General features: G+C 37.7%; 1 protein-coding gene and 1 long non-coding RNA gene across 3 annotated transcripts in view; one reads left to right on the top strand and one right to left on the bottom strand.

The window, feature by feature from the left end:
* Positions 1-18,846, bottom strand: part of FAM241A (family with sequence similarity 241 member A) — a 40,836-nt gene extending 21,990 nt beyond the window's left edge. The window contains exon 1 of one of the 2 annotated variants that reach the window (XM_036080163.2): positions 18,491-18,846. In XM_036080163.2, coding sequence (XP_035936056.1) covers positions 18,491-18,652 — 162 coding nt within the window. In that variant the 5' untranslated portion in view covers positions 18,653-18,846. The remainder of the gene's footprint in view (positions 1-18,490) is intronic. The other variant, XM_078069077.1, reaches the window with a different exon arrangement.
* A 124-nt stretch (positions 18,847-18,970) lies between these two features.
* LOC144381264 (uncharacterized) overlaps positions 18,971-27,412 on the top strand; it is a 278,691-nt gene continuing 270,249 nt past the window's right edge. Inside the window, exon 1 of the long non-coding RNA XR_013446155.1 lies at positions 18,971-19,342. This is a non-coding gene — a long non-coding RNA (uncharacterized LOC144381264). The remainder of the gene's footprint in view (positions 19,343-27,412) is intronic.

Below are 27,412 nucleotides of genomic sequence, written 5' to 3'. Positions count from 1 at the left end.
TATGACTTTGTGAATACCTCTTTTAAATTAGATTTTAAAAGAATGAAATCTTACCATTGCAACAATGTGGATGGAGCTAGAGGATATTATGCTAAGCAAAATAAGCCAGTCAAGGAAGGACAAATACCATATGATTTCACTCATATGTGGAATTTAAGGAAGAAAACAGATGAACACAGGGGAAAGAAAAAAAAGGGAGAGAGGGAGGCAAACCATAAGAGATTTTTTTTTTTTAAAGATTTACTTATTTGAGACAGAGAGAGAGCACACGTGAGCGTGCGCACATGGGGGTCGGGAGGGGCAGACGGAAAGAGAGAATCTCAAGCCACCTCGGTGCTGAGCATGGAGCCTGACGCGGGGCAATCCCACAACACTGAGATCATAACCTGAGCCGAAATCAGTTACGGAGGGCACTTGTTGTGATGAGCACTAGGTATTATATGTAAGTGATGAATCACTAATACTACTCCTGAAACTAGTATTACACTATATTTTGACTAACTAGAATTTAAATAACTTGAAACATTAGGGGGGAAAATCAGATTTTAGGACAGGAGTTTAAGTTTGTACCTAAGCCACAAAAGTATAGCTTTATGAAAACCTGAAAATTCTACTTGCTTATGGTATTATATATCTTCTCTGTATTATATTTGAAGAATTAAAGGTAAACATGACTGTTGTGTCTAACAGAACTATGCAAATATATGAAACATCCTTATTGGAATTAAGTTGCCTTTAAAGTTAACTCTTTATCTTTAATTTCTTACTAAGGTCTATAATGAGATTTTGTCTCATAACAAAGTTAACAGTACTTACGAATATGACAATTTTTCAAAAAGCTATGAAAATGCCACTAATATAACAATGCTTGGGAGTTGTTTGTTGTGTTTTGTACAATAATAGCTTCTTGTTTTATACACTGCACTTTTTGTCAAATCCAGTGACTTGGATGATATTTTTCTTTGCAGTTCTGATTTAACCATAATGGTGCAATTCTTTTGAAATGAAATGCCTACTAAATTATTAATCAACCATTTAGATGAAGTGGGGGAAAAGTTCGCTCTTTATTTTTTATGGCACTAAAGAATCTATAGGCATCTAGTTTTATAAATAAGAAGTATGTGGGCCTATTACATTTCTTCCGTAAGAAATACTTTGAAAAAAGTATATCTACATAAAGCCACCTTATTTTATAATGAAGTATAATAGTTGTTTTAATGTTAGGTAAATGGTGATATAGTGAAAATGACTATAAGTTTTCTGCCCACTGTAATAAAGTCTGTAGTTACGTTCTAAAGTTATGATCCTCTCCTCTTAGCATGTTTTGCACCTGCATTTTATGCAAGATGTATTGCGCCCTACTTGTGGCAAATCTGCACAGACCTGACTGATTTGCCAGACCGACAGCTGCTTACCTTCAGGAAACCACACTCCGGTTCTCAGTGTGTGTCACGTCCTCCCTGAGTACCACTAACCTCTGATTACTTAACTCCAACTCCAATAATTCACAATCCTTGACTCACAGAACAGCCTGGCCTCGCAAAATAATCCCTTTAGTCAATTTAGTTCAATTCAGTAAAGCATAATTGAATGCCTACTATGAGCAAGGTAAGTGCTATGGGGTACACAAAATAAATTATCCATATTCCACCCCATTAAGCTGTTTTTAATATATAAGGAAGGATATATACTCAAATCACCATATTAAAACACTGCTGCACTCTCCCTTACTAATTAAAATGACCTGCACTTTTATAAAAGGTTCATAGTTTCTTTTTATTTTTCTGAGCATTACTTCTCAGCTCAGGCAACTCTTCAGATTTCTAGACTTGTATGCTCAACTCCATATTCAACATTTCCACGTAGATGCTTATAGGAACCCCAAAATCAACATGCTCTGTACCAAATTCATAATCATCTGCCCTGAAATTGGTCTTCCTCCAGGGTCTCCTACCTCAGAGAATGGCACAACCCAGAAGTGCAAGCAAGAAACCCGTTAGTCATTCTAGATATCTTCACCTCCTTTGTCCTTTTTGGTCTACTTTTGCTGGCTCATTTCCCTCTGAGTTTATGTTAGAACTCCTCAGGGACTTATCTGTAGGCCATCTTCTCTTCTTACTCTATAGTCTTTCCCGTTGAAGATTTCATGCACTCTAATGATTTTATTACTGCTTATATGGCTTATATTGCTAAAGACTCTCACTTTTTAGATCACAGCCTGGCCAAGAGAAAACTATTAGCAAAATATTTTTAATCTTTCCAGGAAAAAAAAAAAATCTCTGTAGTTTTAATTTTATTTTCCCCCATTTTTAAATGGAATCCCCTCCCATTTTTATTTGCTTATTAGCCATTTGTTCAATAAACTTATTTTTTTTTAAGATTTTATTTATTTGTTTGACAGAGAGAGAGACAGCGAGAGAGGGAACACAAGCAGGGGGAGTGGGAGAAGGAGAAGCAGGCTGCCTGTGGAGCAGGGAGCCCGATGTGGGGCTCGATCCCAGGACCCTGGGACATGACCCGAGCTGAAGGCAGACGCCCAACGACTGAGCCACCCAGGCCCCTCTGTTCAATAAACTTATTAAACACACACATTCCAAGCCTTTGGTCCTCCAAAACGTCATTATGTGGGTGTTGTTAGACTTTAGAGGTCAAGTGACTTCCCCAGAATCAGAGAACCAGCCAGGATTTGAAGGCAGACTTCTGAATATAAATCTGAGCTCTTTCTAATAAACTGTGATGCAAACCTTTGTGCAAAAGAACTGAGCCAGTCATTAAAAAGAAAGCAAATATTTAAACAAATTCATAATAAGGTGTGATTATATGATACTCCTTAAGAAATGTATTTTTTAAGAGATGAAATTTGTAAGTCCATAATTAATTTACTTTACTTTTCCCTCTCTTCTTTCCACAAAGGATTTGAATTTACTTACAGTAGGAACAAATGAAATAGTAATTAAAAAAACAGAGAACTGGAAGGTGGGATGGGTGGGAAAGAATTGAGAATTTAGATTGGGGAAAGATAAGTTACCACAATTACTAAAACCAAACCTCAAATTTGGTTCTACCATCCTAGGAAGTCAAAGCAAAAGAAGGGGCACAGCCACGTAATTCTCACTTCCTTTAGTTCTCTGCTCAAACATCACCTTAGTGAGGCCTTCCATGATCACCTTCTTTACAACAGCAACCTTACGCCATGCCCACATTCCCTACCACCTTCCCTCCTTTTATTTTTTTCCATAGCACTTATAACCCAGTTTCTTGTTCATTTATTCATTGTCTCTCCCCTTACTACAATGCAAGTTTAATGAGGAAAGCAATTTGGGCCTATTTCTATTTGTTTCTTTGTATCCTGGGTTCATAGAACAGTACCTGGAAAATAGGAGGAGCTCAATAAATTTTTTGAATGAATGAATGAATAAAAAGCTATCGAGAAAGCATACGCTAAACAGAAAAATAAGGAACAAACAAATAATACAGAAAACTGTCTATAATACAATAACGATAATCAGTTGTTAAAGCAATTCATGTTTAGTATGAACCAAATGGAAAAAGAAAATATCTTCAGTCTATGGCCAGGTTGTTAAAGCAACTGAGGTCTTAAAACAGTGCCTAAGTATGAAGTGTCCAAAGACAGATTTCCAAATAGTTAATCATTTAAACTCCAAAGGGAAAATATTATTATCCAGAAATAGCAGAATCATTATATCCTTTTAATTATATTACTGTTAAATAGACTGTGCATACATATTGAATAATTAAGAAGTTTGGTATTTAATTTTTTCTTCAGATATTTATTCTCCAGTGTATTACACTGGGTAATTTGATATCATGGATGGTCATACTAAGTGGTTAACTCTCTATGAAGAAATCACTTTGTTCTTACCCTTCTTTAAATTTAAAAACTTAAACTAATGTACCTCTACATTCCTGTGAAACTCTTGAGTTGACAAAATTGTCTTTGAAACCAATAACCATTTGACACATGCCAGGATGATATAAGCAAGCAGTTGGAATTTGTGCGCTAAATAAAAACTCAACATAGATATGAAAGCAGCAATCCTGTTCTCACCAAAATTTTTCAGTAGTTATCTTAGTATCAGGGGAAGTTTAGCTATATAACCCAACAGAAAGAACTTCAAATATAAATCAATCCTTGCTTTTCACATACATATAAATCATGTATTTTTATATGCACATTGAGTATATAATATTACAATGGGAAAAGATTAGAATAGAATTAATATTTTCTAGCAGCATGAAACATTATAATAGGAGAGATCAAGTACCCTCACTATCCAAAAATTAATCTATCCATGTAGCAAATTTTAGAAATCACTTTGTTTCTTTATTACTATAAGGAAATTAAGAAAAAGTAAAAAAATTATGGAAACTCTGCCTTGTTGAGGATATTGTTTAGCTTTCATAGCTTTTGAGGTATTTTACATCTATAATTACAGATAACCAATAGCAATGAAAAATAATTCTTATCTATAGACACACAAATAAATTCTGTTCCAGTGGAGTTCAATTGTCTTCCCTCCCCTGGCTATGGGAAAAAGCCAGTTTCGAGTACATTTGTAAGTTTATTTCAACATATCTTTTTCCCATATACATTTTTGATTTTTTGATTTCACCTGTGAATCAGTTGTAACATTTGCTTGGTTTCCTCATTAATGATGAGTTAAGTAAAATCCTTAACATGATCATTTTATATTTAATGACACTATACTTTTACCTCTTCTTGAAAATTATCCTTTAACAATGCTGTTATTAAAATGACTGATATGAATTTTAATTTATGTTAGCTCTTGGTTTTATCTACTATCTTTTCTATGTCGAGCTCAAGAAAAATTAAAAATTAAATTTGCAAATTTAGACCAATTACATAAGTTAATACCAGTTAGTATTTCAAGATCCTATGTTCATTAGCCTTTCGCCTTCTCGATAATGGGGTGGTTTTAAAATACAGCATATCAAGAAACACAGTCCTTGCCTACGTTCTTACAAGTATCTTAGAAGGATCCTTAGCTCAATACACAACTAACACTACTAGTTTCTTTTCTGCTGATTCTGACAATAGAGAATGTTCCTGTTATATACAAAGTCCTCTCTCTTTCAAAACTAATTTTTGTCATAATTACCCCTGGGAAGCCACATTACTTCAGCCAAAACATTGAGTTTTTACCAGCAGTGTTGTTTTGGATAGAAGTTTTTACAGACTCTATATTGCACCTCAGAGATGCCAAAATAATTGAAGCATTTGCCACAAAATGTGATCTCTGCTCTCACGTTCTTCTGTGAGCCTGTGAGGGGGGAGTGGATAGTGGCAGAGAATAAATACTTTAACAAACAAATGATTAAGATAATTTCAAGTAGTGAGAAGAGCTATGAGGAAAATATAACATAATAGTGGAATAGAAGAAGTTGGGATGCGTTGGAGGTTCTTTATACGTGGTAAGCAGAGCTGGGATCTCAGAGAGGTAACAGTTAGGTTGATGATATAAGATCCGTCAAGGGAAGTTCTGGGGAAAAGAGTCCAGGCAAAAATCCTGAGACAGAAAGGAGCTGGCTATTTTCTTGATCTTGACTTGGGATCTTGACTATGATCTGCATTAGAAATATATTTTATACCTTGACCCAGTACATATAAACTAAAGTTCTACAAAATGACACTCATACCATGTGTGATAGATTCTAACACTTTTTATCTATCTTATCCTGTTCACAATCCACTAAATTGGTTTCATGGCCCAACACTAGCTTGGTGGTTAAAAACTCAGGCTTTAAGCATGGGTTTGAATCTCAACTTCACAACTTACTAGCTGTGATACTTTCAGTAAATTACTTAACCTCTCTCTGCTACATTTTTTACATCTTTAAAGTGGGGGCAATAATAGTATGTACTCATGAGGTCTGATACCATATTTCCCTCCAGAAACACAGAACCAGTTTATACTTTTAACTGTAGTGTATTCTTATGTCATATAATTTCTCTAAACCCTCACCACTTATCTTTTTAATCTTTAACAACTGGATGGGTGAAAAATAATTCCTAATAGTTTTAATTTGCATTTCTTTTATTTCTAGTGAGGCTGGACATTTTTCTTGTTCATTGGATATTAAATATAATTGCAGTTTTCATTTCCTATAAAATGTACAAAAATAATATGTTAAACATAAAAATTTACTAACCATATAAAGCTTCACCTAACTACAGCGTTATATATTATAACTTATGTTTATTATTAGATTTATACTTGTTTGCTGTTTCCTCTTATTTAAGATTTATTTATTTATTTTAGAGGCAGGGGAGTGGCAGGGGGAGAGAGAAAGAGAGAGAGAGAGAGGCAGACTCTCCATTGAGTGCGGAGCCCAATGTGGGGCTCAATCTCACGACCCTGAGATCATGACCTTAGCTGAAATCAAGAGCAGAAATTAAGAGCCACCCAGGTGCTCCTTGTTTGCCATTTCTAACTAGATGCAAAGTTAGAGCATTTATTATTTATTTCCACTTATCTCCTAAAATTACATAGAACCAGTAAAGGAAAAAAAAAAACTTTTTGAGGAGAAAATCAATGAGAATATCAGCTAGTTCTTTTTGTTTGTTTTATTTTAAGTTGGTTTGGTTTATTAAAGTATAATTTAAATATAGTTCAAGTAACCCTTTTTAATATACAGTACTGTAAATTGTTTTTAAAAAATTATTATTGAAGTATAATTGATACACACATTAGTTTCAGGTGTACTATTGGCTAGTTCTTGAATTGGTCTGTCAAATTATTGTAAACTGAAAAATATGAAAATTTGTATTCATTTCCATTTTAACCAATAGGATCCAATATTTTATTTTATTTATTTTATTAAGTTTTAAAACTTTAATTCCAGTGTAGTTAACATGCAGTGTTATATTAGTTTCAGGTGTACAATATAGTGGTTTAACATTTCTATACATTACCCAGTGCTCATCATGATAAGTGTACTCTTTAATCCCCATCACCTATTTTACCCATCTCCTACCCACCTTCCCTCTGGTAACCATCAGTTTGTTCTCTGTAGTTAAGAGTTAGGATCCAATGTGTTAAATCACATGTGCAAACATACCCAAATGAAACCATCAAGTATTCAAAAAGATAACACAATTTCAGCCAAAGCTATTAAACATGCTTAAAATTTGCCTATGGGCTGCCTCGCTGGCTCGGTCAGTAGAGCATGTGACTCTTGATCTCAGGATCATGAGTTAAAGCCCCTCCTTGAGGGTGGAGATTACTCAAAAAAAAAAGTTGCCTATTGTAGAGGAAGAGAATTGTTACATAATGAAAAAATAATTAAATAAGAAAAAAAAGGGCTATGCATGAACTAATGAGAGATAGTATTAGGCCATGAAGTGAAGAATATGATTAATTCAAACTGTAGGTTAAAAATTTCTACACTTTGTACTTTTCCTAAAATCTACATATTTTTTTAAGACATGAAGTATCTGGTGACTTTGAGTATCTTACATGTGCAGGGTGGTACACTAGATATTACCACAAGATGGAATAGCTTGTCCATTGAAAGTAGTCAAAATCAAGTATGTTTCCTTAAAAATGACTTTCCTTTTTTTTTTTTAAAGATTGATTTATTTATTTGAAAGAGAGAGAGACAATGCACGCATGAGCCGTGGGGAGGGGCAGAGGGAGAGAATCCCAAAGCAGACTCCCTGCTGAGCATGGAGCCTGATGAGGGGCTTGATGCCACAACCCATGAGATCATGACCTGAGCCAAAACCAAGAGTCGGATGCCTAACTGACTGAGCCACCCAGGTGCCCTGACTTTCCTTTTTAACTCTCAACTTGGGGAAGTGACAATAGCTTCCGTTATATGTTATTACTTCTGAGCACCATAAATAAGGAATTCTGAATGCAATCAGACTGATGAAATCTGCTGGTCATGGGAAATCAAATGTAAGTTCCCTGCCTCTGTAGATGGTCTGCATATGTTCAAGTAAAATTTTGATCAGGAAGATAAAAAAAAATCAATTTTTTCAGATTAATTGAAAAAGAGAATTAAAAAATCTCAGAGATGTTAGAAAATATCAAAGAGAATATAGTAAAAACCACAAATAGAAATTTTTCTTAATACTGTGTTTAGATATTAAGTATTAAAAATAATTTTATCCTATATTGAACATAAAGTTCAAAACATTTGCACTCTGCTTTCTCTTTGATCAGAACACTGATAAACTATAGTTGATGCTGTAAGAAAACAACAACAACAAATAAAGCCAATAATTTCCTCTTCCTTTGCCAAGATAAGGTGTAGCTGCCAAAGAGGTTAAATGGAAAAAAAAAAAAACAACCCACTGGATATGGGGGAAAAATAGATCAAAAGACAGAACATATCTTTTGCATCAAGTTAACTAGAAATTCAGTTTCTCTGCTGAAATGAAACTACTCTTTGCTTGTCTTATCATTTCCCTTAAATATACCCACACATACACACAAACACACAACACACTTAATGAACCAAAACATGACCAGTAGGGACTCCTAATGTTTTTGAAGGCTGCTACAGCAAGATAAGATTGCAATTCCAGAGAAGAAGGCAGAAAATGAAGATAGTGTCCTGAGGCTTAAAGAAGGTAGGGATAGGGGCGCCTGGGTGGCTCAGATGGTTAAGCGTCTGCCTTCGGCTCAGGTCACAATCCCAGGGTCCTGGGATTGAGTCCCGCATTGGGCTCCCTGCTAGGCGGGGAGCCTGCTTCTCCCTCTGCCGCTGCCTTTCTCTATCTCTCTCTCTGACTCTCATGAATAAATAAATAAAACATTAAAAAAAAAAAGAAGGTTGGGATAAAGATAAAGAGTTTCTACTTAGGCCTCTCAGGACAAGCTAACGTCATGGTACTTTTATTTTTTTCCCTTTAATCTTGCTTTACCACTTTTGTTGAATAGGAAATTGAGAATAACTTGTACACAGAAAGGTGGATATTCTTTTTCCTAGGAAGGATCAGTGACTCACAACTGAAAAAATAATCAACTGAAGATCCCCACAAAATGCAACATAATTTAGGTTGGCGAGTTAATTTTTTTTAGAGAAATATTAAACAGTTAGTTTTTAGATTAGTAAATCTTAATACTTTATTCAATACATAAGTAATATTTATTCTATAAACCTAAATATTACATATACTAAAAATACAGTTTTATGATGTGATTAGTTGAGAGGAATAAAAAGAAGGGAACCAGAGGGAAAAATGAGAGGAAAGGTAAAGATAAAATAAGGAACTAATATTCATTGAAAGTCTACTATATGCTAGGTATTTTGAATACAAAATGTCACTGAATCCTCATACAAACTTTAAGAAGTAGGTAGCAAAATACCTGTCACAATGAGGAAATTGAGTCTCTGAGGGATTAAGTGATTAGAATGACACGGCTATAAAATTGAAAAGCCAGAATTCAAACTTAGAACTGTCATACTCCAAAACCCTTTTCATTGTTCCATAATGCTTAGCTTCTACAGAGGAGAGGAGTAGTAGAGAGATGTATGGAGAAAAAGAGAAAGTAGCTGAGATGGTTAGGGAAGAATAAAAGACAATGGGAGAATGAGACACTCGATAGGAAGAGAGAGAAAGGAGATGGGTAGTAAGAGAGAAGGGAGGAAAAAGGATGTGAGAGAGAGAGAGCAAAATAGAGAACATTGTTTAAGAGATGTTGTTGGAAGAAGAGATAAGAGAAATGATCAGTTGAGGGACTGCCTGTTTGGCACATAGTCTTCAGAAAATAAACAATTTTTACTATCCATTGAAATATCTATTAGCAGAGTAATTATTCTTGACAACTCAAACTGCTGTAACCCTAATATTTTGAGATGGGTTTCTCAACTTTGGCACTATTGACATTTGGGCCAAATAATGCTTTGTTGTAAGGGACTGTTCTGTGCATTATAGGATGTTTAGCAGTATCCCTGGACTCTTTCTATTAGATGCCAGTGGTATCCCCCTAGTCTTCACAATGAAAAACGTCTCTAGCCATTGCCAATGTCTCCTGTGAACAAAACTGCCCCAGGAAAGAACCACTGATTTAGAGGTTTCACTCTGAATAATGACAAAAGCAAACAAAAGATGCCTACCATATGCAAAATTATTCCTTGAGTTACTCTAAAGACTGGATGTCCTTGGGAACAAGATTAGGTTAAGTTTAGGGATGAATTCACTAAGCTCATAACTTGTTACAGTTATTGCTTGGAAACTGCTTTTAAAAGTATGAAAGGGGGGCGCCTGGATGGCTCAGTCGTTAAGTGTCTGCCTTAGGCTCAGATCATGATCCTAGGGTCCTGGGATCGCGCCCCACCTAGGTCTCCTTGCTCAGCAGGTAGCCTGCTTCTCCCTCTCCCTCTGCCCCTCCCCCTGCTTGTGTTCCCTCTCTCCCCGTCTCTCTGTCTGTCAAATAAATAAATAAAAATCTAAAAAAAAACATGAAAGGGAGCAGATCTTGCTACTTAAAGTGCAGTCCCTTCACCAGTGTCATCAGCATCATCTGGGGGCTTATGAGGAATGAAGCACCTCAGGCCTCACCCCAGATCTACTGAATCAGGACCTGCATTTTAATAAGAGGCACATTTTTTTTTTTTTTTTTTGGTGATGATTTCTGACTCATGGCCTTGGAAATCTTGGGCAAACATCATCCAGTTTCTTCAATCCAGACCTTGGGGCTTCCTTTTCCCCAGCTTCACCCCCACCCACCCAGTTGACTGAACCACTTTCTAGAACACACCATTCAGCAAGACATGGTGGTGAACCTGGCTTTAAATCTTCATGATTGAGGGACTCTTGCACAACACAAAGTTAGGGTGGGCCATGGCATTCTTGGAAGATTGGAGGATGGAAGGGAAGCAGTAACCACTCTGTAGCTCATGTGTCGTTGCTGATCTGCTGCCTCACCTGGTCAGCACAAAGCAGCATCTGGACCTGCAATTGCTTTCCCTTTCCCTGGATCCTCCTCCAGCTTCTCCAACTCCTCATCCAGATGTATGTGTTTAGCTACTTGAGAAAAGGCCCTGGCTCTAGCAGGTCATCCACACTGGCAAGCTGGGAAGCAGTGAAAGTCAAGGTTCCAGTTAGTTTTCATGGAGTTTCAGCACATGCTTATGGGTTCCAGGCTGCTCCTGATTCTCCCCATTATTTATATCCATCTTTCCTCCTAACTGCCTGCCCAGTGGACCTCAAGCTCCAACATCAGACATGATTCAACAGATTTACAGACTGCTTAACCAGTTCCCACAATTGCTTCAGACCAAATTCCTCTATTAGATAAATAATACACATATAAAAAATAAATAAAAGTGTGAAAAGAAGTAGGTATAAACAGATATCTAGTTTTGAACTACACAGTCTAAGGGAGAGCAGCAGCTTTTTATCAGGACTGTTCTCCCATTACGTGGGAGGCCTCTTTGCATATATGAAAAAACACTGGCTTTAGAATTTGGAGACCTGGGTTCTGGTTCTCTCCAGCACTAGTTAGTTGTAGGACCTAGAACAAATCACTGGCTTGAGGAATGACTGTTGGCTTCTTGTACCTCACCACGAGTTCAAATATATCCTTCTAGGGAATAGTTAAATGACTTCCTTACATATATCTACTATGTTAAGGGCAAATATGGTGAACACTATGGATTGACTTCCTTATCCTCTCTATTCCCTTGCCACTCAAAGTACGGTACACAGACATAGGATTAGCATCACTTGGGTGCTTATTAGAGATGCAAAATCTTAGGCCTCGCCCCAGACCAAGGAAATCACAATCTGCTCTTAACAAGAGATGATTTATATGCACATTAACACTGAGGAGCACCTTCCTCCTATGGTGACTTTCTAAATGCAGAGGCTAGGAAACTTGAAAACTGTATTTCTTAGATTTCTTTTCAGTGTGGGTTCTGTTTGAAAATTAGGCTCCAAAGCTAACATTTATATGATTATTATGTGCTAGGGATTGCTGTAAGCACTTTACACACATTATTCACTCATGTAATCCTCCCAACAATCCTATAAGGTAATACAATTATTATTCTCTTTATATAGATGAAGAAACTGAAGTCTGGAGAGGTTAATTAACTTGCCCAAAGTTACAGTTAGTAAGTGCAGAGTTAGGACTCAAACCCAGGTGTTCTGGATCTAGAATCTATACTGTTGATCAAATTTTTAATAGAACAAAGAGGAAGTTTAAGGCTTCCTTTTGCTGCAGTTTTTTTTTTTTTTTTTTTAACAGATAATCCTGTGGAACATACTCTGGCAAGTGCTTTTATTTTGTTTATTTATTTTTAGTTAATTTATTTATTTTAAAGAGAGAGAGAGTGCATGCATATGCATGAGTGGGAGGAGCAGAGAGAGAGGGAGAGAGAAAGAATTTCTCCAGCTGACTCCCCGCTGAGTGCAGAGCCAGGGGGGACTCGATCTCAGGACTCTGAGATCAAGACCTTAGCTGAAACCAAGAGTCAGACGCTCCACCGACTGAGCCACCCAGGCACCCCAGACCAAAAGCAAATGCTTTTATAAAGCTATCTTCATTTATTCACCTACATATCTATGAACCAGCATTGATCTGAAAGTTCTAGGTATCACAAAGGCAAGAAATAGAAATGAAGCATTACCATTTAAAAGGAAGCAAAGTCAACCTTATCTATAGACTGGATGATTATATATCTAGAAGATGCAAAAGAATCAAGTCTAAGAGATGCTGGTAGTTATTAGCATTAGAATTAATAAAAGAATTCAGAAAGGTAACTGGTTAAAAACTAAATATATAAAAGCCAGTAGCTAGAAACCAGCAGCAAAAGGATAATTTGTGGGGAAAAAATCCCTTTCACAATACCAACAAAAATATAAAAGCTTAATATAGATTTTACTATTTATAACTACTATAAAGGATTGTAAAGCCAGGGAGAAAGTGGATTATTCAATCATTGGGAAAAAAACAAATCAAAACAAGACAGATTAGTTCCATACCTCACACAATACATAAAGTTATTCTAAAGAGACTAAACATACAGAATTTAAAAAAAAATAATAAAACCATAAACACACACATACACACGAAAATATTGGAGGATATTTAACTGATTGTAGGGTTAGAAAGAATGTTCTAAACAGATATAGATTTGTATATATATTATGCGGGTATGTGTGATATGTGCAAATGAAATTACCAAAATAAATTCCTTTAGCTAATAAAAATTTAAAGCATTTCTAAATCAAAAACATCATTAACAAAATTATAAAGTCAATAGCAAGCAGAGAAAATATTTATAATCAATGTGAAGTAAGAGATTAACATCTTAGTGTCAAAAAAGATCAAAGAACATGATTAAAAAGAAATGCAAATGCTCAATAAATATATGAAAGGTTTAGTAAACTTCTCCAGCAATATTTTACAACATAAGATAATTTTGACCCACTAAATTGGCAAAGATTAATCTATAAATTATACCATTCATTACAGGCACGGATGGTTTCCAATCAGCACTCTCACACACCAATGTTGGAAGTGTACATTGGTGTGACCTTTCTTGAATGCAATCCTTTAGAATGTTCTAAGAGGCTTCAATGAGTTTGACTCATTGACCTAGTTCTTTCATTTCTAGGAATCTACTGCAAGGTAGAACTGTGAAGATTTACAAGCAACCTTACAGCATTATTTAAAAAGAAAGTTTGAAACACCTTAAATGTACAGTAGTAGAAAAATGGACTATTAGGCAGCCCTAAAAATAATTTTTACAAATAATTTTTCATAACACAAGAAAATGACACAACATGCTAAGTAGTTAAAACAAGAAAGCAAATTCAATATTACATTAAAACATGTTAAAAATAGGGGTGCGTGGGTGGCTCAGTCATTAAGCGTCTGCCTTTGGCTCAGGTCATGCATGATCCCAGGGTTGGGCTCCCTGCTCAGTGGGGAGCCTGCTTCTCCCTCCCCCTCTCCCCCTGCTTGTGTTCCCTCTCTCACTGTGTCTCTCTGTCAAATAAATAAATAAAATCTTTAAAAAAATGTTAAAAATATATTTGTGTATACATATATACAGGTATAGTAATATATGAGAGAGAGATGAATGTACTAATACCAAATGTATGAGATACATTTTTTTAAATGTTTGATATTTTTTAACAGAACGTTACTTGGAGTGTGATTTCAAATGCTTTTGTTTTCTTCCTTAGAGTTTTCTTTATTCCTACATTTTCCAAAGTACATTACTTCAAAAATCATAAAGAAAGACCTTAGAGCTAAAGATAATGATTCTAAAGTCAATCTAAGGATAATGGGATCTCTATGCTCTAGGAGGTAAGAAAGGCCATCTTAGGTTATTCAGGTTGTGAACTGCCACATCTAGGCAGATGCTATTCACACTGTAGGCATATAATAAAAGGACTAGAGATGTTTAGCCTTTTCAGTTATGCAGTAGATCAGAGACTCTCTTATATAAAGCCACCTGACGTTCGTTCATAGTCATGAACATAATTGAATCATCTCTCATACACACAATGAACAACACACACGTGAGATAGTTTTGCCCTTTCCCTTCAATCCCTTGGGCATTTTGCCTCTTTCCCTTGCTTATCTCTCTTAGATGCCTGATGCCTACTTCAAACTTGACACAGTTCCTTCATCTAAAGGACCTGTTCTATTCTTTCAAGTCCTCCTTTCTTAGGATACTTGATTTTTTTTTTTTTTTTTTGGTTTTGTTCTTTATTGAATGGAATCAAAAGTTTTGACATTTCTTTGAAGCTTGGAACTAAATTTCATTTCTCTGAATGATTCTACATCTTTTTTCTTAGTGGTGCAAGTTGTCTTAAGTAGCGAGTCAGTCTCTACAAAGTACTTCGGTCCGTTACCATTCTGATAAAACAAAAACAATTCTTCATTAACTTAACAGAAACAATTCTTCATTAACTTAACCGTATATGTATTTTTGCTGTAACTCTTAACACATGAACAGACATCTATTATTTTTGCACTAAAACAAAAGAGTACAATAGTTTTCTTCTATCAGTATTGTATTTTAAAAAGGTTAACATTAAAAACAAAGAACCATTATTTTCTTTGAAATACGTTAAGCTTCTTGCACATCTTAAGCTTCCTCTTCTGCCTGCACTGTTCTGCCAGTTTATTCAGAAATTTCTTTAATTTCTGATAATGAGGAAGGCTGCTGCAATGAGTATTCTTTGCAACTTCTTCATTTGTATAAGAGTGAACACAGCTTACAGTAAAACCCTGTTTAGGTATCACATAGTTCGGCAGCTGCAAAGAAAAAGCTAAAAAGATCGAGGAACTTGATCAAGAAAACGAAGCAGCATTGGAAAATGGAATTAAAAATGAGGAAAATACAGAACCAGGTGCTGAATCTGCTGAGAATGCTGATGATCCCAACAAAGGTACAAGTGAAAATGCAGATGGCCAAAGTGATGAAAACAAGGAGGACTATATAATCCCAGATGAGTATAGATTTGGATCATATCAGCCCAATGTTCCTGTTGGTATAGACTATTAGGATCCTTGATTTTAACCAGGCCTCCTTTGTCAATCACCCTACCTGGAGAGACAAAAGAACCTTAGTTTTCTCTCAGATGGAGTAGCATTTAAGAGAAAAAAATGATGCTGACAATCTTAGTTATTAAGAAAATACCTATGGGGCGCTTGGGTGGCTCAGTTGTTAAGCGTCTGCCTTCGGCTCAGGTCATGATCCCAGGGTCCTGGGATCAAGCCCGGCATCGAGCCTGACATCAAGCCCCGCATGGAGCCCCACATTGAGCCCAGCACCGGGCTCCCTGCTCAGCAGGAAGCCTGCTTCTCCCTCCCCCACTCCCCCTGCTTGTGTTCCCTCTCTTGGTGTGTCTCTCTTTGTCAAATAAATAAATAAAATCTTAAAAAAAAAAAAAAAGAAAAGAAAATACCTATATAACTATTTCAGTTTTACATGAAATAAATACCAAGCTATAGATACATTCTGAGCTGGTATCATACCAATGAGCTAACTGAAGAAACTTCATCAAGTTACCAGGTAAGGGCAAAACTCAGTGAAGGAAATAAAAATAGAAAGAATTTAATACAAAAAATTAGGGGCTGAAAAAAATCACTGAAAGCTGGAGGAGCAAAAGTCAGGAGTCTTCTAAAGCTACTGCGTTCAGGAGCACCACCGTAGCCTTGATCCACATATAAAGGAGCCTCTATGGAGGCCGCTGCCGCTGCCCCACGGATGCCACCAGTTCTCTCTCAACATCCATAAGGCTAAGACTGTGGAACACCAAGTGAGTGTGCTGAGCAGAAAGAACACCGGCAAGATAGCCTCTGCCTCATTTCCAGCTAATTAGTGTTGGTTCTCTTTCTATCATTGTTTCTGTGGAAAAAATTCACTTTAAATTCTAAATAACTAGTCTGCAAACCAAGTTTTCAAAAATATTCTATTTGTAATTTGGAGTCGGTGCGCTCTTAAAATAACAAACACATACCATCCCCTAAAGAAAAACTAGATGAAACAAATCCTTAGGTTGTATTTTATAGTCACCGAATTCATTTACTTCTTCCTCAAGCATTTGTATATCTGTAGTTACCATCATTGCAAGGGAGTGCATAAAAATTTTAAATTTCATTTGCAGGACTTGAAAAAAAAGAAGAAAACAAGCCTTGGTGATAATATTATCAATAAATGATTTATCACAAAAGCTTGCTTCTTATACCAAAAGGGTTGCATTGCCCCAATTTTTTGTTCATTTTTGGTTTCTTGATAAGAAGTTCTTCTTTGGTGCGGATTTGGGGTAAGTGCATATCTCTGGTGTAATTTTCAATTATTGTCTATGTAGGCTTACAGTACATAAATACATCATCTGATAAAAAAAAAATTTTCAAACATTTCAAAGGAGTACAGGAAAATAAATTTCCATGACAGGCAATGAAAGAAGCAGGTATGCAAAGTGATAGGATATATGTTTTCTAGGATATATGTTTCATTTTTGTTTGTTTCATCCTTTTCCTTTGTACCATAAGCAATTTTGGTAAGACCAGAGATACTGATGATGTGAAATCCACAGAAGTGTAAATGAAGTAATATTTTACATGCTCCCTTAAAACATTTGAAAATTTACTTTGAGAACCTCGGTTCAAATGTATCCCCCTCACCACCACCACCATCCAGGGAGTTCCTGTTGCTGTTTTCTTCACTTTTCCAGTTGAACAACTAAACCAAGAGGAAACTAAGCCCTTTAGCTACTGAGTCATGGTATAGTTGGGGGGGGGGCACTAGGAAGGGAATCAGGAAGATCTCCTAGCCACCAATTATTTGCTTCAGTCACCATGCCATCTCTTATACTGTCATAAGGATGAAAAATTATACTTCCACATGGTGAGCCAGCCTAATGCTAAGGCATATTTTGTGTGTGCCATGCAATGGTATTTCTGTTTTCTAAATAAAATGTTGAAATACTAGAAGTTATACTTTATTAATGCATTTAGTGATGATACTGGAGTTTGTGAAATGTGACAAAAAGGACAGATGGAGAATAATGAAAGGAGACAGGTATCAGCTGTTTGTCCCAACAGTATAAGCTGGAGCAAAGGCAAATAATCATTTGAATTTCTGCTCCTTAATGTGATTCTGAAGGTTGGCTGATCTCAGGTATTTTCAAGAGTCTAATTACTGTTTTTGCTGGTGAAAATCCATCCTACATATGATTCAATTTCTTTTATTAAATTTCTTGCTTAATCTTGAAGACATTTGATATGTTGTAATGCCTATTATCATACTTCATGTAGTGAGAACAAATTCAGAGAGTTTCAAAAATTACCCAACTTCTTTCCCTTATTACCTCTGGCCTCTTAATACTTCTTTCCCTTTGCTACTAACTGAAAGCAATTTTCTTGCTTTTTCACTTTTAAAATGAAGTTTAGATCTCATTTGTGTTCATGTGAAGAACCTACTCTTGGAGAGTCCCTGTCAAGATATCCATTGTAATACTCGCTCCTACACATGCCTTCAGACATTGCTTGCTTATCTAGAGAAATACACCCACACCTTTTCAGAGGCGCTAGGTGTGGGTTCAGAAATGCCAAGATGGAGGGCAGGAAGGGAGCAGCTATCCCCTAAAACACAGCACAGGGGTATGGACTTGAAGTTGAAAAAAAAGTGTTTACATGTAAGGCTTTTAGATAAGTGACCGTTATGGAAGGTACTTCCACAGAGCCCTGGGTGTCGGCCTGAGCCTCCTCTGCCCGACGGCAGGGGAAGGGCCGTGCTGACCCCGCCAGGCACGCGATCCCGGGGCACTCGCCACCGCGCACGCACGACCCCGCAGCCCGGCCCAGAGCGCGCCGTCTAACCGCTCCTCGGGGCAGCTTCCCCGAACGCCGCAGCGACCAGCGCCCCACGCCGAGCAGAGCGCAGGCTCCGCCCGCCCGCCTACTTCCCTCCGCCGCCGGGTGGGGCTCGGGAAACCGGCCGGGCCGCGCCGCCCCTCCCCGCTCACCTGCTCGCGCTCCTCCAGCGGCCGCTGCCCGCGTCGGCGCGGGCTCGCCCCGGGCTCCGGCTCTGTCCCCGCCACCGGCCGCTCCGCCAGCGCGTCCCCGTCCTCGTCGCGCTCCCCACCGCTGCTGCCGCCGCCGCCAAGCAGCTCCCCGGCCGAGCACATCCCGTCGCCAACTCCCGCCGCCGGGACGGCCGCCGGAGGAGCCGAGCGTGAAATGCGAGGCAGCGGCCGCCACCCGAGGGCCGCCCGGAGATCGGCCGCGTTGCCACACACACGAGCCTCCGGAGCGCGCCCCGCTGGCCAGGGTGCCAGAAGTACCAGCCCGGCCCGGCCTCTCCTGTCACTGGCTCGCCCCGCCCCGGCCTCCGGGGCGGAGCCCACCCGGGGGCGGGGCGACGGCGGGGGCGGAGCCAACGGGGGCGGGTGTGAGACCTAAGAGCGAATGTGTGTGTTCGCGCGCGTTTGTGAGACTGTGTATAAGACAATGTACATTAAGGGACTGTATGTATGTGTGTGAGATTGTATGTGAAGAGAGTGTCTGTGTGTATGAGATTGTGTGTGTGTGTGTGAAACTGTTGGAGTGTGTGAGAGTGATTATGTACATAACAGATTTTAAGAGATTGTATGTGTGAGAGTGTGTGTGTGAAAGTGTTAGAAAAGGAGTGTGTGAGAGAGACAGTGTGTGTATGTAAGAAAGTGTGTTTGTGAGGGAGAGAGGAGAGCATGTGTGTTGGGGTGTGTGTGTAATACACAGTTACACCCCAGCGGGGTACCTCTGTTCTTCCCTGGCACGAGGGCTGTGCCTGGGTGTGCTGCTGGATGCCTGCCTGAGTAGCCGTCCATCCTTTGCAAGTAATACACATTTCTCTGTCTCTTTTGTTCCTTTTGTCTTCTGTCTAGTATCTCTCTGAAGGTTTGTGTCTTTGTCTGTTAAGTGTTCCTCTGGTGTGTGTTGGTTGTTGGAGCCTTGAGAGCATTTGGTAGGGTATCTGCCTTTGTGTATATTTCTATAAATGGGCAAGGATATGTCTCTCTCAGTGGATGGTAAGACGGATACAACTAATTCATGAATCTTTTCCTTACTACCTGTGATATTGTGATTTATAAGAAATATACAGTTGACCCTTGAAGGATGCAGGGGTTAGGGACACTGACCTGCACAATCAAAAATCCATGTATAATGTTTGACTCCTCCAAAACTTAATTACTAATAGCCTAGTGTTGACTGGAAGCCTTACTGCTATAACATATATAGTTGATTAGCATATTTTGTATGTTATACATATTATATACTGTATTCTTACAATAAACTACACTAGATAAAAGAATATGCTACTAAAAAATAGTAGGGGAGAGAAAATACTTAATAGTCCCGTAAAAAATCCAAGTATAAGTGGACCTGCACAATTCAAACCTGTGTTGTTCAAGGGTCAATCATATATTTGGTTTTCATCCCATTCTGGGAACAGAGCTCCTAGAATCTTGGAATTTCCTACTGGAGGAGAGTGATAAATGTCTTTTGTTATGCTAATGAGGATACTTTTGGAAAGTCTCTAGTTAACTAAGGATAGGGACTAGTTGCCAGGAGAATAAGCCTGGTGATTAGAGGGTTAGAACTTTTAGTCCCACCGCCTGAACTCCAGGAGGGTAGAGAGGTGTTGGAAGTTGAATCAATCAGTGATGGTCAATGATTTAATCAATCATGTCTATGCAATGAAGCCCCCATGGAAGCCCAAAAGGACAGAGGTTCCTAGAGCTTCTGGGTTAGTGAACACAAGAACATGTAAGCAGAGTGATTTGCACAGAGAACATGGAAGCTCAGTGCTCCTTCCAATACATCTTGTCCTATGTACCTCTACATCTGGCTATTCATCTGTATCCTTGTATTATCTTTTATATATATAAACCAGTAAAAGTTTCTCTGAGGTCTGTGAGCTGTTCCAGCAAATTCACTGAACCAAGGATGGGGTCATGGAAACCTCCAATTTAGAACCACTTGGTTAGAAGCACAGGTAACAACCTGGACCTGCACTTGGCATCAGAAGGAGGGCAGTCTGTGGCGCTGAGCTCTTAAGGTGTGAGATCTGTGATCTTATCTCCAGGGGATAGTGTCAGAACTGAGTTAACTGCTTGGTGATGTTAGAAAACACACATCAAACTACCCTACCCATTTTGTTGAAGGAAGTTGGACAGTGTTTAAAAAAAAAAACAAAAAAACTTTTTATATCTTTTATCTGTTCTTTGAGAAAATTATAGACTATTGTATAGAGAAAATATCAAGCTATTTGTCAATGGAAAATAAATATGCCTGTGTATGGAGAAGAATGAGTTACTTGGACTCTGATTAAAATGTCTTCAGGCCCAGAGAGGGAATTAAAATAGACAGAAACTTAAAGACTTGTTTTTATCTTTTTTTTAGAGATTTTTATTTATTTATTTGACAGAGAAAGAGAGTGCTCAAGCAGGGGGGTGGGGGGAGGTGGGCAGTTGGTGGAGGGGAAGCGGCAGGCAGAGGAAGAGGGGGAAGCAGGCTTCCTGCTCTGGGCTCAATCCCAGGACCCTGGAATCGTGACCTGAGCTGAAGGCCGATGCTTAACTGACTGAGCCACACAGGCACCCCTTAAAGACTTATTTTAAAGACCTATTTCCTGTTTTTGATAATCAGGACTATAAAAACTAGAAGATATGCCTTTGGATATCACAAATTAGAAAGAAAATTAATCTGGTTTATTTCCTTTTTTTTTTTTTTTAAGATTTTATTGATTTATTTGACAGAGAGAGACACAGCGAGAGAGGGAACACAAGCAGGGGAGTGGGAGAGGGAGAAGCAGGCTTCCCGCTGAGCAGGAAGCCCGATGTGGGGCTCGATCCCCGGACCCTGGGATCATGACCTGAGCTGAAGGCAGACGCCTAATGACCTGACCCACCCAGGTGCCCCTATTTCCTTTCTTAAAAGCCTTTTAAAACCCAGAGGAAAGTATTTAATATTATATATATAATCAGAAACAAATATCACCATGGGAAGCCAAAAACATTCCCTGATGGGCCTCTTTGCTTTGCTCTAATGACAACACTTTCATTCTTGAAATTTTGCTTTGGCTCTCAGTAGTGTTTCTTATAAAAAGTTGCCTTATAAATGTATTACAAAAAGCTTTATGATTATATATAGTGGCACAGAGAACATCAGCCTTTTACTGCCAACTCTGGATGGAGCTTAAGGCACATTTTGAAGTTCTCCCTCTTTTGGCTTGTGTCTGACAACTTGATAAGTCAAGCAGTTATGTGCTCTTCAGTCAGGCTACAGAGTGAACAGAAATTGCTTATATACATGAAGATTCAGAAGGCACAGAATAATAAAAAGAGTAATATAGAGATTAGTTTTGTTCAACTTGGTGGTCAAGTCTTACAGAAGTCCTTTAGTCTAGAATATACTCTCTGGCCTTTCAGAGATTCGGGCTTCTTCTGAATTGTTGTCAGTCATTTAACACGTATTTATTGAACACCACTAGGCATTAGCCCCAGGTCTATGTCCCTACTCTTAAGAAGCTTCCATTTTATTCTCTTTCAAATTCTCATCTGATTATCTGGCAAAATTTAAGAACTTCCTCCAAAGGGTGGCCAGAATCCTCTGATCCTCAGCCAGGACTGATGTCACAACTTCTTCCTTTTCTTAGTGTTGTCTACCTTTCATTTAGTGAATGAGTTTCTCTTTGAACTGTGATTCTTTTGTTCATAGACTTTGGTCTTTCCTGGAGATTTAGGGAATCACCTCTTAAAAAAAAAATCTAATAGTAGCATTTTGTGAAAAAGACATGATTCAGGTTACATCCCAGATAACACACTTTCAACCACATCTTATGGGAGGGGCAACCTCTTTTCACTGGGCTGCACAATATGGATATTATACATAAAAAGCTATTATTGCTAGTTACCTGTGGCAAATATATTTGCTATTACCTAGTCAACTATGACATGTTGGTCTCAAATTGTGTGTAGTTTAGTTGTGATTTTATTAGTGTATTTACCTTGTGTTTTCATAGGAATTAGTTAAGTAGTAAGAAATAGATGCCTGTCTAAGGAGTGGCCTATGTAGTGCAAATGTGTCTTGTGCAGTTGCTGTGGGAATAAGAACTTTTAATCTCTCACTTTGGATATCACAAATTAGAAAGAAAATTAATCTTCACACCTTTAATAGCTTATTTTTAATGTTCTTTCACTCTTATTTGGACATCTTTCCAGAGGAAAATGAACAAATCAGAGCGATCTTTACTCATTTAGTAACAGAATCTTAGAAAAACAAGTGCAAATCAAAAAAATTTGCTTTTTTCATAATACTATGATGTTAATTTATTATGTTTCATGTGCTTTAACTTTTGCTTCATATATGATTTTTTATCTGCTTTTCTGTTTAGCAGAGGCTTCAGTATGGGGAATTATTTTTGAGATGTTTGGAATCTGTTCAAAATCCCAGGAAAAAGTATGGTTTCTGGATTAACATATGTGAATTTAAAGGAAAAGGAACTTATTGGAGAACCTGCACTTTCTTTAGCATTCCTTCAGTTTCAGGAAGCTGTATCAGAGAGATGTTGAACCAATGCTTGCTCAATGTTCTCTAGCCTTCCCAGAGAGACCACTCTGATTCAGAGGAGAAATTGATTTGCCCTTCTTCTTGGAATTAATTTTTATACTTGCTGTTTTTAAAGAACAAAATTCAATTGAGTAGATTTTAAGGATTGTATTGGCTTTGTCCAGTGATCCATGAATTGAGCAACATCCAGTACAGCAGGTAGAAGGGAGCTCCAAAGAATTGTTCAATTCGAGAGGGTTTTATAGACTAAAGTGAGGAGGAGCAGGGGAGTTATACTGGGCATTTGCTGATTGGAGCAAAGGGAAGTTTGGAGCTGGGTTAGGTAACTTGTGTTGTGCAGGCAAGTGCTGACTGGTTGAGCTAGGCCTTCATGTCCTGGGAGAGCCTAGCATACAAACTTAATTAAGTTTTGGTTTGCTAACGTGGAGCTTAGCATGAATGAACTCCAACTAGGGCCTAATTTGGTTACTTTAACACTGTTTTATTCTCTTCCTTTGGTGTGACTTTAGATCTACATGCACTGCTGAGTTCTCTCCCTACAGTAGAAATGCAGGTTAAGACTTGTGTTTTGCTTAAAAAAAGAAAAAAAAAAAAGTTGAGAATGCTATTCCAACTCACTAGTAGAGGAAAAAAAAAAAAAAGTAAAGTAAATAATTAAAAAGTACCACTAAATATATATTAGCAATTTTTAAAATGTTGAATTGAACCTAATAAGGACAATGCCTTAAGGAACTGTTAAACTCAGTTATTGCTAGTAGCACTGCAAACTGCTGACATTCTTTTGGTCATACATATTCAGAACCATAAAATTATCCATACCCTTTGGCTGACTAACCCCAGACCTAGGAAATAATTCAAAAGGGGTAAAGGCTGTTTGAATAAAGATGTTCATGGTAGAACTATAGTGAAGAGTTCAAAGAAGCCTAAATGCCAACAGGGAAATGGCTGAGTAAATATGATACACCAACACAACTGAATGTATAAGGTGTTAAAATGTTAACAATGTAGATTTTGTATCAGTGTAGTAAACATATCTATTGTAATGCTGAGTGAAAAAGTACAGCTTGATGGTAGCAGGGCCATCCAGCTCTCCTATATCCCAGGAGCTGGGAAGATTAAAAAGAGTAATATAAAAGCTAACTTTGTTCAATTAGGGAATAAGTCTGATAGAAGTCAAATTATGTAAACATTGATCAAATTTGAAAGAAAATTTTTAAATTTTGGGGGGAGGGTGGTGTGCTCCCTTGTAAAATTAACTTTAATGTTGTAATTTAAAAATAATAATTTTTAAAGATTTGTATCTGTTTTCCTTATAAAATGGGATAGCTGGCACCCAAAGTCTGGTTGATTCAACTTCATAGCTAAAAGTTCTATTACCTTTTGTTGAATAATTTAGTTCTTGAATGGGTTTAGATCTTTTATTCATGCTGTTCTCAATAATTTAGAATCTTAGAGTTGGAAGGAATCTAACAGGCAGTTTAGAGCAACCTCCCACCCAGTATAGGGATCCCTTCTATAACATTCCTGACAGATGGTCATCCTCCTTCTGGTTGAAGGCTTCCAACTATGGGAAACTCGTTACTTCATGATGCTACCTGTTCAGTTACTGGATATCTTTAATTGTTAGAAAGTTCTTCACGTCTACTGAATTGAATCTGTATCCTTTTTTCCTCTGCCTATTGGTCCTTATTCTTTCCTAAAGTATAAGAAAACAGATTAGTCTTTCTTTTCCCCTTAAGATAGTTTTTTTTGGGGGGGGTGTTTTTAAAAGGCAATTTTTGTCTTCTCTTAGCCTTTGTTTTTTCAACTTTTGCTTAAGGATAGATGTTGTAGAATTTTTGGATTTTGCCATTTGTTATCTGTACCTACTTCTTGTGTTAACAGTATCCCAGCTTTTTGTAATTGATCCAACTCTCTCCCACTCTCAGTCTGTGATTTCAGTGACTATGACTTTTTCTTGAGTCCAGGACCGGGGAATATGACCTTTACTAAGTAAATCAAATGCATTTGGCCTTTTCCTCCCATAGCCACAGTGATTGGTTAAAGGATGGGCACATGACCCAAGTCAGGCTGATCAGGGTCAATCAAATTTAATTTTGGGACTTTTGTTTGTATTATAGGAAAAGCAAAATCTTGTCTATAGGATTGGTGTGTGATGATATGAGCTTGGGACTAGGAGAACCACCTTATAGCCTAATAATGAAGTTGGCCTAGTGGAACACATGCCTGAGAGATGAACATTTTTAGCCAGTTGCTCTAAAAGTTAAGTTATCCCTATATGCCTTTTTCAGTCATGTTGGCCAATGAATCTATCACCATAATGTTCACTGTGGGCCCCCCCACCCCTTTTCTCATAAGCCATCTTGGGATGGCTTCATCACTTAATAAAGGAATTAGAATGATACAGGCTCCAACTGAGACACAGAAGAAATGAGTAGTTTTGCTGCTATCAGACTACAGAAATTTGGACAGTTCATTTAAAGCCTGGTATTGAATTCCATGATCAGTAAGATGAGCAGATTGAAGTAGACAATTTGAAAAACCTCTTCCTGCTTTAAGATTCTATGATTTCCATATGACTTTGCCTCCAGATCTAGCCTGCGTGTCTTGGCTGCTGTCCTTTGCATTTATTCCCGTTGGTCAAGCTGTTCTTATTAGGAGGTTAGTTCTCAAAAGCAAAAGGATAGAAACAATTTTCCTATGCTGCATATTCCTTTATCACTCATACTTAAATTACCTAAGGTTATTTTCTGCACCCTCCTCAAATTTTTAAAAATGTTTTAATGAACATATAAATTGTTCTATTAATATTCTAAGGGATCTATAATTTTAAGACCCTTTACTCAGTGAAAATTAGGTCTATAACCCTTTTGTCTCCATCTTGTTATTTAGAAAGATTTCAAACCTTCAAAAAAGTTGCAGGAATGGTACAATGAATACCAAGAGGGCTTTCTCCTAGATTGGCCAGGTGTTAATGTTTTGTCATATTTGCTTTCCTGTGGGTGTTTTCCTGAGAAAGTCTATTACTCTCAATGTATGCTTATAATAGCATATAAAGAAAACTAAGGACTTTTTAAAAAAACTAAGGACGGGGTGCCTGGGTGGCTCAGTGGGTTAAGCGACTGCCTTCAGCTCAGGTCATGATCCTGGGGTCCTGGAGTCCCAGGATCAAGTCCCACATCGGGCTCCCTGCTCAGCGTGGAGTCTGCTTCTCCCTCTGACCCTCCCCCTTCTCATGCTCTCTCTCTCAACACACACACACTCTCTCTCTCCAATAAATAAATAAAATCTTTAAAAAAATTTAAAAAAACTAAGGACTTCTCAGAGGAATGCTACCCTTGTCTGGGAAGATTTAGAAGGATCTGGAGAAGTGGAGGAGTGGAGGTGGTAGAGAGTACAAGTTAGCAATTCAAGAGTCTTTGCCTGAATGCTAATCCTGACTCTCTTTAATTCTCAGTCTTCATATTTGCAATTTACAGGTATTAGTGGCACTCAAGTTCATACTCAAAACATATTAATTAGTGCTAATGTTATGTGAGTAGAATAACATGAGGTGTGCGTGAATTTTCATTGCATATGGGAAACCTATCCATAGTTATCTCTGCTCTGCAGATGAGCTTGGACCTTGGGTTTCCTCACGTAAGAAATAAATTAGTTGTTGGCCCAAAAGGGAATGCAAAAAGCTTTAACAGAAATTAAAGAGTGTGTGTTTTTTGCTGGGCAAGAAATCAGATCCCATGCTGAAAGTTTCAAATAGCATCTGCCAATATGGTACTAGTGGAAGTAAATCCAGATAAAGGAAGAAGATGGGTTTCATCTCATGTGCCAGTTACTCTTAATGACTGCCTGGTATACTGTATAAGATGGCTTGTGAGAACTTTTTGGGAAAGAATGACTGCCATGGCAAGGGAAATATGAGTGATGACACAAGTGCCCTGTATTTGTCATCCTTGATTTAGGTATGAAAGACAAAGAAGGCAAGTTTCAGGAATAAGGAGTGACTTTGACAACTTTCTAATAAATACTGTTAAGACTGAGGGGAGAGTAAAAATTAGTAGATTTAAATGAAATATCCCATCAAGCCTGTTAGTAAACCAATAATATGTGTATATGTCTATTCTAGCATTTGCCACATTATAGTAATTCCTTTGTTTATGTGTTCCTCTCTCTGAACTATATGTTTCTAGAGGGAAGATCCACTGTTATCCTTTGTGCTTTCCCAAGTGCCAGGTATGTAGTAGGTACATAATCAATGTTTGAGCTGATTCAGCCATATCTAAATTTTTATTAGGTTTGAGTTAAAAGGCTTACTCTGTAACACTCATATCATATCT

Source organism: Halichoerus grypus, chromosome 3, assembly GCF_964656455.1.
Source record: "Halichoerus grypus chromosome 3, mHalGry1.hap1.1, whole genome shotgun sequence".
Classification (NCBI taxonomy): domain Eukaryota; kingdom Metazoa; phylum Chordata; class Mammalia; order Carnivora; family Phocidae; genus Halichoerus; species Halichoerus grypus.
This window is presented reverse-complemented; position numbering and strand designations above follow the sequence as displayed.